This window comes from Rhinichthys klamathensis, unplaced genomic scaffold, assembly GCF_029890125.1.
Source record: "Rhinichthys klamathensis goyatoka isolate OS25496 unplaced genomic scaffold, OSU_Roscu_1.1 h1tg000192l_1, whole genome shotgun sequence".
In the NCBI taxonomy this organism is placed as follows: Eukaryota; Metazoa; Chordata; class Actinopteri; order Cypriniformes; family Leuciscidae; genus Rhinichthys; species Rhinichthys klamathensis.
The window spans coordinates 3561770-3579271 of NW_026606718.1; the positions used below are offsets into that span (position 1 = coordinate 3561770).

Below are 17502 nucleotides of genomic sequence, written 5' to 3' on the forward strand. Positions count from 1 at the left end.
ATAGTATTTCACAATACTATACTGTTTTTACTGTGTTTTTGATCAAATTAATGCACCCTTTGTATGCCTTTCAAAAACATAAATAAATCGTATAAAACGTCCAAACTTTTGAACATGTGTTGTTATATGTATATTTTATATGCCTTCAACCTGATACCAAATTACTCACAATGTGATATAAGATTGTGGACATCTGGGCACCAAACACTGTTACGCAACAACAACTTTACCCCAGACATAAAATCACACACACACACACACACACACACACACACACACACACACAGAGACACACCTGGTTTATTCAGTGAACTCTGAGAACATTTAAAAAACCACAAGATGTGTATCTGTGATTTATGAGGCTAGGGTATCTAAATTTAACCTGATGCTGCCGTCAGGCTCTTTCAATATTGCAGGTACAATGACAATACACCACTCAAGGACAGGACATAATCATGATTCTGAATACTGTGAGATCTTTCCAGTCTTTCTGAATGTGGTAAACATGTAACCCACTAACACCAATTCTCAGTCCATTTACTATTTTTTCTCTCTCTCTCTCTCTCTCTTTCTCTCTTCCCATTGCAGTTGTCATGGAAACTGTTCTGGTCTTCCTTTTTTCCCTCCTTGTCTATGTGGCGGGTAAGTGCCCCCTCCATCACACTCCAGTCTCCCTGTGTCCGCTGGGATCGGAAAGAGCTGGAAGAGGATGGGGAAAAAGCCATGACATGATGACACATTAGCACCATCCTAGAGTTCTTAACTGAGAATTTGATCAGTGACCTTTCCTATCCTGGGAGTGTGTGTGTGTGTGTGCACTCTATAGTTCTTCAGTAGACTGATCGAAAGCTTCATGTTTATACGTGTTTTCACATGCCTGTGAATTGCCGTCCTGCTTTTGCCAAACAAACTTCATTTCTGAAATGAGAGCGTCCATTTAATACATCTCATTCCTCTGAGAGACTCCACCCTACCCACAATTAGGCCAAAAGAAACCACCAGCACATGTGCACGAGATTCATTCTCACACACACAGCTCTCTAACTGGTGAAACATTTATCCTTTAGCTCCGTCAACAAACCCGCCACCCATTGCTGAGTGCACTGATGACTGTCAGACTGATTTTCATCTGGTTATCTTTCACACTGCAACCACAAGGTTCATTCCCTCTTAATTCCTTTCTTTCTTTCCTTCCTTCCTTCATTTCCATTCATTAATTTCATTGTTTCATCTTTTTTCTTCTTTCTTTAATTTTTCCTCCCTTCTTTCATCAATTCCGTATTTAATTCCTTCACTGTCTCTTTTTAATTGCCGCTTTCTTTGAAAAAATGACCTTTTGACCTTTCCCGTAAATAAACCCTATCACCTTTCAGTGAGCAGTTTTTAACTCTTTCCCCGACTATGTTTTTGAAAAACTTTCCCAGCATTTTTTTGCATTTTCACAAACGATTAATGGTCGTATTTTAACGATTCATAGAATATTTTGTTGTATGAATATCTGAGTATATCAAAAGAACAGACCATCTCCTTTAGACCCTCTGCTATTCTAGCTTCATGCATTCCTTTTTATTAACACTTGAATTTGGGTAAGTTTCATGGAAAAAAGCAACATTTTGAGCAAAAAGCTTAGAAAAGCGATGATCAAAACATATATGGATTGTAGATTGAGTCTATCAACACCCCCAAAGTTTCAGAGTCCTGTACCTCGTCCTGGGTCGACATTTCATTCAGTAACGTTAGGCAGTTTTAATTTAGACACTCTCAAAAATGCTGGGTTGTTTAAACCCAACTTTGGGTCAAATATGGACAAACCCATCCGTTGGGTTAAAAACCCAAAATTAGGTTAAAACAACCCAGCATTTTTTAGAGTGTATGCTGTTTAATGTTGATGATCGTGTTATTTTACATATGCATCTGCTTACATATGATATCGCTTGTTTCTGCTGCTTCTTCGCCTGTGTTCAGTACTCTTTCAGAAGATGTGTAATAGAATACACTACCATAAAACAGTGAAAACACGGAAAGCCGAACATTTTCGTCAATGGCGAGGAAGCGTTGTCTCACAAATTATGGAAATTACCATCAATGGCGAGGAAAGAGTTAAAAGAACCATGTTTTTTTTCACTATAAAGAACCTTTTGTGCAAGGGAGAGGTTCCATGGATGTTAAAGGTTCTTCATGGAACCAAATATGACAATAATGAAACTTTAGTTTTGAGGTATGGTGTGTTTTAGTAATCATGAACTATAGGTATAGGCGCAAGCAATAAGCAACAGCTTTCAGTGTTTTTATCGTAAAGGTTGGGTCACCTGTACCGCAACCATGCAGATTTCACAACGTGTTCACGCTGATCGTGTAGATTCGCTGCGGTGACCAACAGAAAGCTGTTTAGTTTGAATGTAACTTCAGTGTGAGCTGTGCTCCATACGTAACCACAATATTGACAAGAGACAATGGACCTTTCTTGATTGGAATGGACTCTTGAGTGTATTATACATTTAGCCTTTTTGTTTCCACTTCCCCTCTCTTTTCATTGACGTTTTGTTTTGTAATATTGCTGAACTTGCTCTCCCCCTTTCAACTCTTATGTGCAGATAATTACAGATTTTCCAACACTATGCTGTGCATCCCTATAAAATTATGAAATATGTTGACAGACTGACATTTGTGAGTCGAATTAAATAATCAGCAGAACCTTTACAAAAAAGAGGCAGAGTAGTAATATCCATCCTATAAATAAGTCCACCTGTCAAATTATCCACTGCCACCTATTAAATGTAATATTAAAAGACTTTTTAATGGACTGTGGTGGAGATGCATCTGATGTCAGGCTTGTCAATAAGCTTTAAGACATTCTTTTCATTCATTAAAAAGCTCATTCCACTTTGGTGATTCCGGCTAGTTTACGATCAACGATCAACTACATTATGATAAGTTACTAGCATAAGTTACCACATAAAAGCATGAGACATTTAGACAAATATATTTTAGTATTACAGTACAGGCAAATCAGAAAGAATTTTCTTTCGTGTCTCACAGGCATCAATTAGTCTAATGCATTTCTTAAAGTTTAATACAAATTGTATTAACCCTGTCAAAAACCCTGTTATTGTGCCTGAATCGTGCACATTTATTAAGCAATGTCATATTTTTGCCAGTATTGCATCATAGCTTTGGGCACTCTGATCTTTCTCACAAACAAAACCCTCCACAAACAAATAACATAATGTAACACTCTTGCTTTAGGTATTGAATGTTTTAGTGAACATAAACATGCATAATAATGATTATTATCTGTTTTTCTTTTTTCACATCTCTGATTCTGCTCTCTGCTATGATCTTAGCTTCGTCTGACTCTGCTGCCCAAGGCAAGTTATTACTGTTTTACCACGTATATATATATATATATATATATATATATATATATATATATATATATATATATGATGTATATAATTTTTTGTCTAATTTCAAATTGTTTTCCATCAGATGGAAAAGAGAAGGAAGTGGACCCATTTGCGTATGGTAAGAATCAATACTTTTGAGAACATTTAACTGCTTTATTGCACCACATGACACACAGGTAGTGTTGGGGAAAGTTACTTTTAAAAGTAATGTATTACAGTATTGCATTACTCCCTAAAAAAGTAACTGATTGCGATACTTACTTTTTATGTAAAGTAATGTGTAACAGCATTACTTTTTGTCGCCTGGGCTGGGCATGCTTGTTTGTTTTTTAATAAGAATAAACAAAAGTTCTATTTTTGGCAAATGTAAAGGCCACACCAAAAGCGAATCTTAACATGGTAAACAAAGTAACTTGCCTAGTTATTTGAAAAAGTAACTCAGATGTTTTGTTTTGAATTTAAAAGTAATGCGTCACTTGGAAAAAAAGTAATCTGATTATTCATCATTGGCTGCCCAGACATGAACAACCACTTCAAAACACAGGTTTGGCCTCTTTTAGAGAGTGGCTAGAGGCAAGTCACTTCTGAGCGAGGCCACGATTTCAACAACACGCCAAGAGTTAGCTTGAAGCAAAAACCTGCATTCTGAAGATATATTAGAGTTAAGCTCTTTGGCCTGTAAGCTGGTGCTATGTTTGACACAAACTATTCAGCTTAAAGGGATAGTTCGGCCAAAAATGATATTGAACACATGCATTACTCACCCTCAAGCCGTTCGAGATGCATATGTCAATCTTGTTTCAGACGAACGAATCGGTTACCTAACGTAACCTCGGTTCTCTCTAGAAGAGGGAACGAGTATTGCGTAAGCTAGCTTACGCTGCGGGAAAGATTCATCTTTGCTGAGATATTGAAGCCAAAAAATTATTTCATAATTTTGTATCCATACACAACGCAGTTCCTCTGCGGCAGACCTAGAGCGGGCTAGCTAGCAGCTCATTGGTTCGCTCAGAGAGAACTGCTTAAGCCTATGGGAGAGCGGGGCTGAACCCGCTTCCAATGAGAGGCGCCCGCGCGCTCATTGCGTCATGACCCGCCAGAATGGGCGTGGCCATGGTGTATATAAGGAGCTCTCCCAGGCTTATATGTTGATTTATTTCAGCGTGAAGCGAAACGCTAGTAGCGCAAGCACGGCCGGGAACGCAATACTCGTTCCCTCTTCTAGAGAGAACCGAGGTTACGTTAGGTAACCGATTCGTTCTCTTACGAGAGGTTCTCTCGTATTGCGTAAGCTAGCTTACGCTGCGGGAACACCTGGCCAACGCCGTGCGCGCTACGAATCCACTCATGAAAAAAAACCCAGGGATATACCGGGGGGATTTTTTAACGTGGAGTGAATGTACAAAGAGGCCGCAGAGCGGGCTCATGAAGTGTACACATAAGCATGTATGGGGCCAGCAGAGCGGGCACATGAAGTGTATAAGCATTACAGGAGAGCACAAGGGGCGAACCGGTTGTGAGGGACCTCCAGAAATGCAGCTTCTTAGAGAGCTGTTCGTCAGACAGCTAGTAATTTTGCCTGCAAGGCGGGAACTTCCAAGTTATAAAACCTGACAAAAGTGGACGGGGAGGCCCATCCCGCGGCCACACAAATGTCATGAACGGAAATTCCACAGGACCATGCCCACGATGAGGCCATGCCTCTAGTGGAGTGCGCCCTGATGCCCAGAGGGCAGGGCAGGCATTTAGATGCGTAAGCAGAGGCGATAGCGTCCACTATCCATCTAGACAGTGTCTGTTTTGAGGCGGCCAGACCCTTGGTGCGCCCCCCAAACGACACGAAAAGCTGCTCAGCGCGTCTGAACGCGGCAGCGCGCGTAGTGTACAATCTCAGAGCCCGCACCGGACAAAGGAGATTGGCATCGCGCTCACTATCGGATGAAGGCAGAGCCGATAGGGAGATAATCTGAGCCCTGAACGGGGTACCAATCGCCTTCGGGACATAGCCATGCCTAGGTTTGAGAATGACAATCGAATCATTCGGTCCAAACTCAAGACACGCGGCGCTGGATGAGAGCGCGTGAAGATCCCCAACGCGTTTAACTGAGGACAGAGCCGTCAGGAAAACGGTTTTGAGCGAGAGGTATTTCAGATCCACAGACTCGAGCGGTTCGAACGGGGGTGCTTTCATAGCTTCAAGGACTATAGAAAGATCCCAAACCGGAACCGACGGGGGCCGCGGAGGGTTCATCCTCTTAGCTCCCCTGAGGAAGCGGATGACTAACTCGTCTTTGCCCAATGACTGAGCGCGTCGGGGTTCCGCGAACGCCGCGACGGCTGCCACATAAACCTTGAGAGTGGAGGGGGACCTGCCCTTGTCCAGCATCTCTTGAAGGAAAACAAGCAAAGACGGCACCTCGCACGACCGTGGGTCCAGCTGTTTGTCGGTGCACCATTTTGAGAACACAGACCATTTAGACGCATAGAGCCTTCTCGTGGAAGGTGCTCTAGCCTGTATGATAGTGTTTCTTACTCCCTCTGGCAAATCAACGAATAGTCGTTGATCACCCATGCATGTAGCGCCCAGCGCTGTGGATGGGGGTGCCAGATCGTGCCGCGAGCTTGAGAGAGGAGATCTGCTCTGACTGGGATGGGCCACGGGGCTGTCTGTGACAGCTGCGTGAGCTCCGGAACCCAATTCTGACTCTCCCAACGCGGGGCTATGAGGAGCACCGAGTGGCGTGTGTCCCTGATCCTCTGAATTACCTGTGGTAACAGAGCGATCGGAGGGAATGCATAGAGCGGGCGGCGAGGCCATTCCTGGGCTAGCGCGTCCTCGCTCTTCGAGAAATATATTGGGCAGTGAGCGTTCTCTTCTGACGCGAAGAGGTCTACTTCTGCTCTGCCGAATAGTCGCCACAGTAACTGGACCGTCTGTGAGTTCAGGGACCATTCTCCTGTGGAGATGAGGTTCCTGGACAGTATGTCTGGACCGTCGTTCAGATGGCCTGGCACGTGCGTCGCTCTGAGCGAGAGCAGGCGGCTCTGAGACCAAACTAGAATGCGGTGCGTCAGTAGACAGAGATTTCTGGATCTGACACCGCCCTGACGGTTGAGATAGGAGACCACGGCCATATTGTCCGAACGGATCAGGACGTGGTGTCCCTGGAAGCGCGGGAGAAAGTGCGAGAGCGCGTTCTCGACCGCCAGCATTTCCAGACAGTTTATGTGTAATGGGCTTTCCTGAATCGACCAGTGGCCGAAGGCCGGTGAGCCCTCGCAGACTGCACCCCAACCCGTGTTGGATGCATCTGTCGAGATGACTTTTCGGCAGGAAAAGGTCCCCATCGTGACGCCTAGACGAAACCATTCTGCTACTGTCCATGGCTGCAGCGCCGTGAGACACGTTTGCGTAACCCTGATCAGCTGGCGGCCCGTGTTCCACGCGCGGTGGGGTACACGGCTGTTCAACCAGAACTGAAGCGGGCGCATGTGCAGAAGGCCCAACTGAAGTACAGCGGAGGCTGAGGCCATGTAACCCAGCATCCTCTGAAAAGTTTTCAGAGGCCTGCGGGTGCCCATCTGGAACGAGGCGGCTAGACGCTGAACACTGCGCGCGCGCTGTGTAGACAGGCGAGCCGTCATCGTGACCGAGTCCAAATCTATTCCTAGGAAGGAAATCGATTGACTGGGATGAAGGGAGCTCTTTGTCCAGTTGACAGAGAGGCCCAGCGTTTCCAAATGGTCGAGGAGAACTGCGCGGTGCGACAGAAGCTCCGTCTGTGATTGGGCCAAAATCAGCCAGTCGTCCAGATAATTCAGAATGCGCAGCCCCTGGCTTCGCAGGGGGGCGAGCGCCGTATCCATGCACTTCGTGAATGTACGGGGCGCCAGAGATAAGCCGAACGGGAGAACGGCGTATTGATAAACAAGACCCTCGAAGGCGAAACGTAAGAATGGCCTGTGACGGGGATTTATCTGGATCTGAAAATAGGCGTCTTTCAGGTCTAGAGATATGAACCAGTCCCCCTGGCGCACCTGCGCGAGGAGTTTCCTGGTAGTGAGCATCTTGAACGGTCTCTTCATGAGCGCTTTGTTCAAAGACCTGAGATCTAAGATCGGTCTGAGGCCGCCGTCTTTCTTGGGAACCAGAAAATAACGGCCGTAAAACCCCGACTCGGTCATAGATGGCGGGACTCTCTCTATCGCGCCCTTTTGCAACAGCGTCGCAATTTCTGAGCAGAGCGTGCCGGCGGCCAGCGGGCTGACAGAAGATTCGAGCTGCGCGCGCGCACGAGGCGGGCGGCGGCGAAACTGTAGCAGGTAGCCGTTCTTTATAATGCTAAACACCCACGGGGAAATGCCTGGAATGGCTTCCCACGCTTTGGAGCATGCGGCTAGTGGCCGAATGGCTGTATTGCCCTGATTGCTGCACATAGCGGGCTGGACACAGTGTGTGGGCGCGCTTTGAATGTGTGTGGCAACGGGATTTGCACTCAGAGAGGAGTCTATGGGCCGTGACACAGAGCGAGCAGAGAGGGGACACGTGCACGAGCTCGTGGGCGTGTTTATGTTCTCTGATATTAGAGCGGGCTGTGCCCGTTTCATGTGATGGGGCTCTGATAGAGACACGGGATATGTTATGCTTGTGTGTATGGGTGAACACATGATTGTGGGCACATTTTCTACACAACTGGCAAAATTTCTCTTTTTGAGATTTCTCTGGGTAGCCGTAAAAACGGCTTTTTGTCGCTCGCAAGCGGGCTGGGACACCGGCTTGTTTGTGGCGGTCAACACTACAGCAGTCGGCGAAATAACGGGGACTGGCAGAGGGCGAAGCTTTGACGGCGGTCCGGCCGCAGCGGGAGAGCACCGTCGTTTTCTTGACATTGTTAGGCAGACTTCTGATGATCAGGCTTCAGCGTGATCTTAGGTCGCGGGCCACGGGGGGGCGGCGGTCTGCGGCGGCTGTCAGAGCGAGAGCGAGGGCGGCCGCTCTGACTGCGCTGAGCTGTTTGAGTCTGCGGAGGGGGGCGCTGTGATGGGGCTCTGGCGGAGGGCTCGTGAGAGCGGCCCGCTGAAGAGCTAGCGCGGCGGGGTAGAAACAAGTTCATCGCCTGAGTAGCTTTCTGTACTTCAGAAAAGCGATCGACGATTCCCGTGACGGCAGATCCAAACAGGCCCGTCGGGGAGAGGGGCGCGTTGAGAAACGCGGCGCGCTCAGAATCTCCCATGTCGGCGAGCGTGAGCCATAAGTGTCTCTCAGCAACACAAAGGCTGGCCATGCATTTCCCCAGAGCTTGTGCGGCGGCTTTAGTGGCGCGAAGGGCGAGATCCGTAGCACTTCTCAAATCCGTGACGGCGGGGGGGGGTTTTCTACCGCCTTCGGCCCATTCACGGAGAATATCGCTCTGTAACACTTGGAGGACAGACATAGAGTGAAGCGCAGCGGCGGCCTGACCGGCGGCGGCGTAAGCGCGAGCATGAAAGCTCGAGGTCGCTCTGCAAGCTTTCGAAGGAAGCGTGGGTGAAGAACGCCATCTAGCGGAGGGCGGGCAGAGGTGCGTGGCGACCAAGTCCTCGACGGGCGGCATGGCTGCATAGCCTTTCTCGGCGGCTCCGTCCACCGAGCGCAGCGAGGCGGATATATCGGAGCGATTTCTAGCCGAGAGCGGTGCATTCCAGGATTTTGTCAGCTCTGCGTGAAGTTCAGGCAGGAATGGAGCGGCCCGGGTGCACGCGGGGGTCGAGCGCCGATGAAAAAAGCTACCGTCCATTCGGTTCGGGGCCTGCTCGGGTGGAGGAGACCACTCGAGACCGAGGCGTTCGACGGCCTGTGAGAGGAGGCGCATCAGCTCCTCTTCTATCCCGGCGCGGGTCCCCGTCGACTCTCTCGCGGATCCGAGAGATGACCAGTCTTCACTGTCAGAAGCGAGCAGTGAACAGGAGTCCTTCTCCTCCGCGGCGTCATCGGAAACAACAGAGCGGCCACTCGGCGGCAACTGAATGTCCGGCAGGGGCGGGGAGGGAGAGCGGGAAGCGGGAGGCGGCGGCGGCGGCCCGCATGTTTCCGCTGGGGGCTCCGGCGGCCTTTGAGAGCGGCGTTTCTTTTTACGCGGCGAGAGAATAGGCGGCGCGGGAGCGGTTTTCACTGCCAGAAGTCGTGCCCGCAGGGACGATAACGGCAGGCTTTCACAGAAGTCGCATCCTCCATCAGCGAGGGCGAGTTCTGCATGCTCGAGTCCCAAGCAGAGAGCGCAGATGACATGGCGGTCTCCGTCCTCGAGACGAGCGCGGCAAGAGCCGCAGGAAAAACGAGACATCTTTAAAAAGACGCTCGGCTCTTTTAGATATAGAGAAAAGGATACAATCGTCGGATGGCCTAGCTTGCAGGGCGGCTGAAGGTGGCGAAGACGGCCGGCTTCTTCAGGGTCCTTGAGCTCGCTAGAGGATGCCTTCTTCGACGGCGATGGCTTTTCTCAGGAACAGCAGAAGCGTGCAGCTTGCTGAAGATGAAATGAATCAACATATAAGCCTGGGAGAGCTCCTTATATACACCATGGCCACGCCCATTCTGGCGGGTCATGACGCAATGAGCGCGCGGGCGCCTCTCATTGGAAGCGGGTTCAGCCCCGCTCTCCCATAGGCTTAAGCAGTTCTCTCTGAGCGAACCAATGAGCTGCTAGCTAGCCCGCTCTAGGTCTGCCGCAGAGGAACTGCGTTGTGTATGGATACAAAATTATGAAATAATTTTTTGGCTTCAATATCTCAGCAAAGATGAATCTTTCCCGCAGCGTAAGCTAGCTTACGCAATACGAGAGAACCTCTCGTAAGAGAACACATTTTCAGTTATTTTAGAAAATGTCTTAGACCCTTCAGTGGATATAATGTGAAGCAATGGGGTCCACCTCCTTCAAGTCCCAAAATGTGCATAAATCCTTCACAAAAGTAATCCATCCAGCTCCAGGGGGATAAACGAAGGCCTTCTGAGGGTAATCCGTGCGGTTTTGTCGTAAAAATATACATATTTAAAACTTTATAAATGAAAATATCTGACTTCCGGCAACGATCGACGCGCGTTCTCGGGTGATGGAAGTCGGCGTATGAGGTAGGCGGGAGGTAGGACGTAGCGTAGGAACCGTCGTGACGTAGAACGAACGCGCCTGCGCAGCCAGAGAGCAGAGCAAAACAACGTCTACGTCACGACGGTTCCTACGCTACGTCCTACCTCCCGCGCCGACTTCCATCACCCGTGAACGCGCGTCGATCGTTGCCGGAAGTCAGATATTTTCATTTATAAAGTTTTAAATATGTATATTCTTACTACAAAACCGCACGGATTACCCTCAGAAGGCCTTCGTTTATCCCCCTGGAGCCGGATGGATTACTTTTGTGAAGGATGTATGCACATTTTGGGACTTGAAGGAGGTGGACCCCATTGCTTCACATTATATCCACTGAAGGGTCTAAGACATTTTCTAAAATAACTGAAAATGTGTTCGTCTGAAACAAGATTGACATATGCATCTCGAACGGCTTGAGGGTGAGCAATGCATGTGCTAAATATCATTTTTGGCCGAACTATCCCTTTAACGCCCAGGATGGATGGTGGTAACTCAGTGGTTAAAGATACAAAGGTAACTTAACCCCAGATCTATCTATCTATCTATCTATCTATCTATCTATCTATCTATCTATCTATCTATCTATCTATCTATCTATCTATCTATCTATCTATCTATCTATCTGTCTATCTATCTATCTATCTATCTATCTATCTATCTATCTATCTATCTATCTATCTATCTATCTATCTATCTATCTATCTATCTATCCCAGGCTTTATTGTTTTTTAAATTTATCAGTGCATGTAAAGCGTCCACAATTTTTTACCCTTGAATATCCATGTGACACTCAAGAATATCACAAGCAGGTTTTGCAAACTGCGAATCACTTTTTTTCACATAAGCTTGAGTCTTTCTTGAAAGATTACTTAGAAAATAAAAAAAACCTTTATTTCTTAACCAGACTACGAGAGTTTGAGGATCTGCGGTTTGGCGTTTGCTGTGGTGCTGTTCGCTCTCGGAATGCTTCTTATTCTCAGTAAGAAGCGTCTTTTTTAATTTGTTAAAAAGTCATAACTCATCATCTTCATTTAGAAGCTAAATCACTCAGAAAGTACTGTTAAACAAAAGAGATCAGAGTGCAATAGCTAAACCGAGCTGCCTCACGGATATTAATAATACAGCAGTGCTTTTATTCAACTGAGCATGAGATGTTTTATCATGAAATTAGACACATGAGTATATGTCACTCTGTGTCAGAAATATAAATAAAGACCCACTCACTTATCAATATTTCATGCAGGTTTCGATGATAACATTAGTATGGGATTAATATTCCTATTCCCTATTATCCCATTCATTATCACAAAATAAATCCCTCCAGGTTGTTTGTAAAGTTTGACATTCCTTCATATGTTCTAAATGGTTTTGTATGTGTGCACCCTGCAGGCCGCAGATGCCGATGCAGTCTCAAACAGAAGCCCAGGTTAGTCTCACCCAGCCTCTTTGATATTCTGACAAACGTTTCATGCGTTTTTGTTTGAACAGAAACACCACCAGTTATAATTCTCTTTACACTTCATACTGTCTCAGGGCTCCAGGAGATGAAGAAGCTCAAGCAGAGAACATCATTGTCTCCAAGGGTAAGATTTACAATCTTTTGTCATATATATTGGTCATCTTTTGATCGAACATTTTTTACTACTGTTCCTCTTTTATTCTTCTATGTACAGACAAGGAGACTCCTAAAGCAGAGAACTGAAACATACCAGGTACAGCAACTTTCCATATGAGTGTCATTATAGAATCAGAAATTATGTTCCAAGATATGATGTTCTAAAAAAAGGTTCTAAGAACATTTTGCCGTGCTGCCCTTGCAATGCGATCTCTTGTGCAAAGCTAGACAGCCAGTGAACATTCAAAAGTCCTCCAATAAACACACAAGGCTTGACTTTTCTTGTATTTTACTGAAGTTGTTTCCTCTTGTTGTTTTGTTTTGTAAAACTGAAACATTACAGAATAAGAATATAAATCAGTACACAAAATATGAACATATGCATACATAAGTATAATTCCTCTCAAAGTGTAAAATAAGCACTGTAGCCTAATGAATACAACAAGCAATGTAGCCTACTGTATGAAAACACAGTTCACCTACAACTCACAAAACAATTAAATAGCAGAGCTAGCTACAACTGTACTGCTAGCTAACAGAGCACATGTTTACCAAAACATAAAAACGTTTCTAACATGACATTCCTTACCAATGCAAGTAATTGAAAATGATTTACACATTACTTACAGGCACATAGTCTCCAAGGCAGAAGCGTATCAGAAATAAATACAGCAACATCAATCAGCACTGACTTTCTTGCCTGTCAACTGAAGAGCTCACCGAGTTCAACTGAAGAGTGCTTCACTGAATTATTAACTCTGACCAGTAGAGGGCAGCACCTCGCAAGAACTACTGAAATTTAACTTAATGAATTTAATATTTTAACTTTTTAAGCTCACCTTTTTAACTTTTTCCAGCGAATAGCTTATTTAACCCATTAACTTAACTTTAAAGACAGCACAGGTTAGTTCACCCAAAAATGAAAATTCTGTCAGTAATTACTCACCCTCATGTTGTTCCAACCCCGTAAGACTTTCGTTCATCTTCGGAACACAAATTAAGATATGTTTGATTAAATCTGAGAGCTGGATCACTCCTCCATAGGCTTCTTAAGGGATTGAAACTGGCCGGGCCAGAAGTTATGAAAGACATCATTAAAATAGTCCGAGTGACTACAGTGGCTCAATCTTAAGTTTATCAAGCGACGAGAATACTTTTCGTGCGCAAAAAAACAAACAAAAATAACGACTTTATTCAACTATTCATTTCCTTCTCTGTGGGCCGTGAGATTTCACGTAGTGAAACTACGCAAAGCTTCTGTGTTGCACGTCACACGCAGGCTAACTATTGGCCGACGCTGGTCATGTGTGTGATGCGTGACGTGCAACACAGAAGCTTTGCGTAGTTTCACTACGTGAAATCTCACGGCCCACAGAGAAGGAAATGAATAGTTGAATAAAGTCGTTATTTTTGTTTGTTTTTTTGCGCACGAAAAGTATTCTCGTCGCTTGATAAACTTAAGGTTGAGCCACTGTAGTCACTCGGACTATTTTAATGATGTCTTTCATAACTTCTGGCCCGGCCAGTTTCAATCCCTTAAGAAGCCTATGGAGGAGTGATCCAGCTCTCAGATTTAATCAAACATATCTTAATTTGTGTTCCGAAGATGAACGAACTCTTACAGGGTTGGAACAACATGAGGGAGAGTAATTACTGACAGAATTTTCCTTTTTGGGTGAACCAACCCTTTAAGTTATGAAAAACGTTATTTCTGAATTTTCTCAGAACGTTCAAATTGACCTTTTTTTCAACAAGGAACCAGTATAATATACAGAGGCGGACAGAGTACAGAGCTTTGTTACTTGAGTAAAAGTACAGATACCCCTTGCTAAATTTTACTCAAGTACAAGTAAAAGTACTACATTCAGATGTCTACTTAAGTAAAAGTACTAAAGTACTTGTTTTTAAAACTACTTGAGTATCAAGAGTACAAGAGTAGATTTTCTAAATATTGCATTACTAATCTACTGCCACAGTGCTTACATTTATGCACAGAAACGTCCTACATGGAGTTATGAAAAATGTTAATACCTTGGAGAATGTAAAAGGAATTGAAAGTAAAATCAAGTCATTTTCATCTTTTTACCATGTTGCTTTATTTAATTTAATTACATTTTTGGGGGGTCCCATCTTTAAATGCGGGGACAACACACACACACACACACACACACACCACATGTAAGGGTGGCGCTGCCAATAAAGCACCTAAAAGCTGTCACAAAGAACCGGCAAAAGGAATGATTATGAATATGTAAAATATAGCAAGGAAATATTTTAATTGTTTATTAATAAACACTTGTTAATAAACAAGTGTTTTCTTTGTCAGTGTCGGCTAGATGAAGTTGACGATGCTGACTCGCGATCTTCAGTAGTGAACGCGCCAGAGAGAAATGCACATTTCATACGGATTACATAAGCAGAGAGCAGTCTGTAGTCTGTTTTCTTTCGTTTTGATTTTTTCTGTTTAAAAGTAGACATGTCTGTGAGAGGCAAGTAGGCTACCTTATACACTGAGTTTCAGTTCATTTATGAGACGAGATCCAGTTCACGCGCCGGCGCCTCCGTTTCTTATCTATCGTCTGCTATTTACTTCTTATTTATTAAACCCAGGCAATTGGTTGATGAAACATTGATTAAAATTAAGATACAATTAATGCAAAACGAAATTCAGGTTAAAGAAAGGTTTTGTGTTTTCTGTTTGATGTCTCTGTGAAAGTTTTAAAGCATTTTTTATGCCTCTTTCAGAGCGCTCACGTCCGTAACGGAGAACACGTCCATAACATTGTTTTTTCCTCATAAATGCAAACCAGAAAAATAAAATAAAACAAAATGAATATTTTATGTACTGTGGAGACTGAGCGCCAACCCTTCTTCATTCGCTGGGTAGTAGCCTACTTTGGTTTGCGCAGTGTAATTCACATAATCAGTAAAAATATATTTTGCCTCCTAAAGTTTTTTTTTTAAGAAATCAGAAATCCCTCGTGGCTACGCCACTGCCACATTTGAACCTGACTGTGTTAAACACACCACATACTCAAGAACATCAAACCAAATGCTTGGCTTACATTAATGTGTAATATAAAATCTGACCATGGAGTTGACTTTGGCGGAAAGCTGAAAGTGATTGCTGATAGGCTGTCCCAATCAGTGGCGCCTGCACAATCCAATCACGTTTGAGATGGAAACAACAAATTGAGGGTTTCCGAGATTTTTATTTTTTTATTTTACTCGTGTACTCACGGTTATGGATAGAAATGTATTGGAGTAAAGAGTACAATATTTGCCTCTCAAATGTACTTGAGTAAAGTCATGAGTACTCCCCAAAAATGATACTTGAGTAAAGTACAGATCCCTCAAAATTGTACTTAAGTACTGTACTCAAGTAAATGTACTCCGTTACTGTCCGGCTCTGATAATATATTTTGATCAACATGACATTAGCGACTGATAATGTAGAATACAGCAGACAATTGCACATAATCAATATTATGAATGTACCAAAGCAATTGCAATTTGTTCAAAAGAATGAGAAATTGGTTTTATGATGTGCATAAGTGACTTGAATGTTGAACAAGTAGCACCAAAGTGGCTGAGAAAAACTGTAACTTTGAACAAATGTCCTATTAATGTTACTGAAATTAAAGTTTTTCATTACTTTGATAGAACCTCTGTTAGCCAAAGTTCTCAGAACGTTCCCTGTTAGCTGGGTATGTGATGTCTGATTTATTTCTTCCCAGTATTGTTGAACACATAGCCGTGGCTGAACGACTTCACTGATGCTGAGGATGGTGATGATGATGATGAAGCTGATTCCAGACCATGGCTATGAGAGGAGAGAGAGGAGACAGGGATTTGTGGGGGGAGGAGACTATAACTCGGATTTTTAATGGGCCAGTGTCTTGTATGTAGACCTCTAGTCCTGTCACGTGAACAGTAACTGTATTCGTCTTTCCGTCTGTGCCCTTTTGCAACAGTCCGTCTCGAGTGAGTTGTTTTAGCAAAACTAGCCACTTTCTGCAGATTATTCTTAACGTTTCTGGCTCCTCCCCCAACTGAACTTGTGCGTGTGGTTTAAAGGAACAGTTCACCCAAAAATGTCATTCCAAACCTGTATGCAGTTATATTTTTTACGTTGAACACAAAAGGAAACAAAAGATTGTCTATGTAGCACTTGTTATATAATGGCTAAATCTTAAAAAAGGACAAAAAAACACCATAGTTTTAATTTTTGGATGAACTGTGTCTTTAATCATTTTGTTTTAGCGTCTAAACAGTGAATCACTTTTACTGTTATTGGTGGTGTGACCACTTGTTATTGTCATTTGTGTCCCACCTGCTGTGTTTTTTTTTTCTTGTAGATTGTATAGATTATAAGCAGACATATTTAAATACACTTAAGTATTCAATATAAGTATTAATTCACATCTGATGCAGAATATATATTTGAATATACAGCGTGTGCATGTGTGTTTGCCATTGGATAGATACTGTATAGAGCTTATAGGAATGCGTGCCCACATTCAGGGCACCTTCCTCCGACAATCTTTCCATCATTCTACACATATCAAGCACAAAAACAAAACAGTAAAACCACTGTACCACAATGGGCGCCATACCACTGTCCTCTGATCAGCTGCAACACTGCCGGGCTCAGCGCCCTCATTCGGACCCACAGTCTAAACATCTGCGGCCTGAGAACGAGAGCGCAGGAGAAGATCCCTTCACCATAGTGCCGCTAACCTGTGTCTTTTACCTTTTCATCACACGTCATCTGTAGCTTATGCATTCTCTTTCTTAAAGGGATAGTGCAGACAAAAAATAAATATTTTGCCATTGTCTACTCACCGTCATGCTATTGAAAATGATTTTCTTTGTTATGTAGAACACAAAAGGAGACATTTTGCAGAATGTCCATGCAGCACTTTTCCATTCAAAAACATAAAGCACAAACTTCAGTTTTAACATGAACACTGGCGTATGCATGCACACATGGCCCTTCAAAGTGTACTCCATTTGATATAATGTGTGTGTGAACACAAGCGTCAACACAAGTGCACTAGAGTTTCATTGTGTCTGTGCTATTTCTATCCAGAAGTTATGAATGGCAAAAAATGTCTATTGTTGTTTCCAGTTATATTTGTTATTTCTTTTTGGACTGTGGAATAGTGCAAAATAAATTCAAGGCGTATGTGCGAGCTGAGCATACATGTAGCTAGAAAAAAGCACGTAACTATCATAAATATTCCACATATAATGTGGAATATGTAAGGAAATGGCTGAAACTTAAATCATTATTTGCTGAAAATCTCCACTGTAGCTCTCAAATCCTATATAATTACATAAGATGCTTCACTCG

General features: G+C 44.0%; 1 protein-coding gene across 1 annotated transcript; it reads left to right on the plus strand.

Moving 5' to 3' along the window:
* The first annotated feature begins 568 nt into the window (after nt 1-568).
* fxyd6 (FXYD domain containing ion transport regulator 6) lies at nt 569-16969 on the plus strand. Its single transcript, XM_056262484.1, has 9 exons — nt 569-642; nt 3345-3368; nt 3490-3525; nt 11436-11510; nt 11921-11957; nt 12065-12114; nt 12205-12243; nt 15884-16635; nt 16671-16969. The coding sequence occupies exons 1-7, from the start codon at nt 594-596 to the stop codon at nt 12231-12233; spliced, it is 300 nt and encodes a 99-aa protein (XP_056118459.1). The 5' UTR covers nt 569-593; the 3' UTR covers nt 12234-12243; nt 15884-16635; nt 16671-16969.
* The last annotated feature ends 533 nt before the right edge of the window (nt 16970-17502 follow it).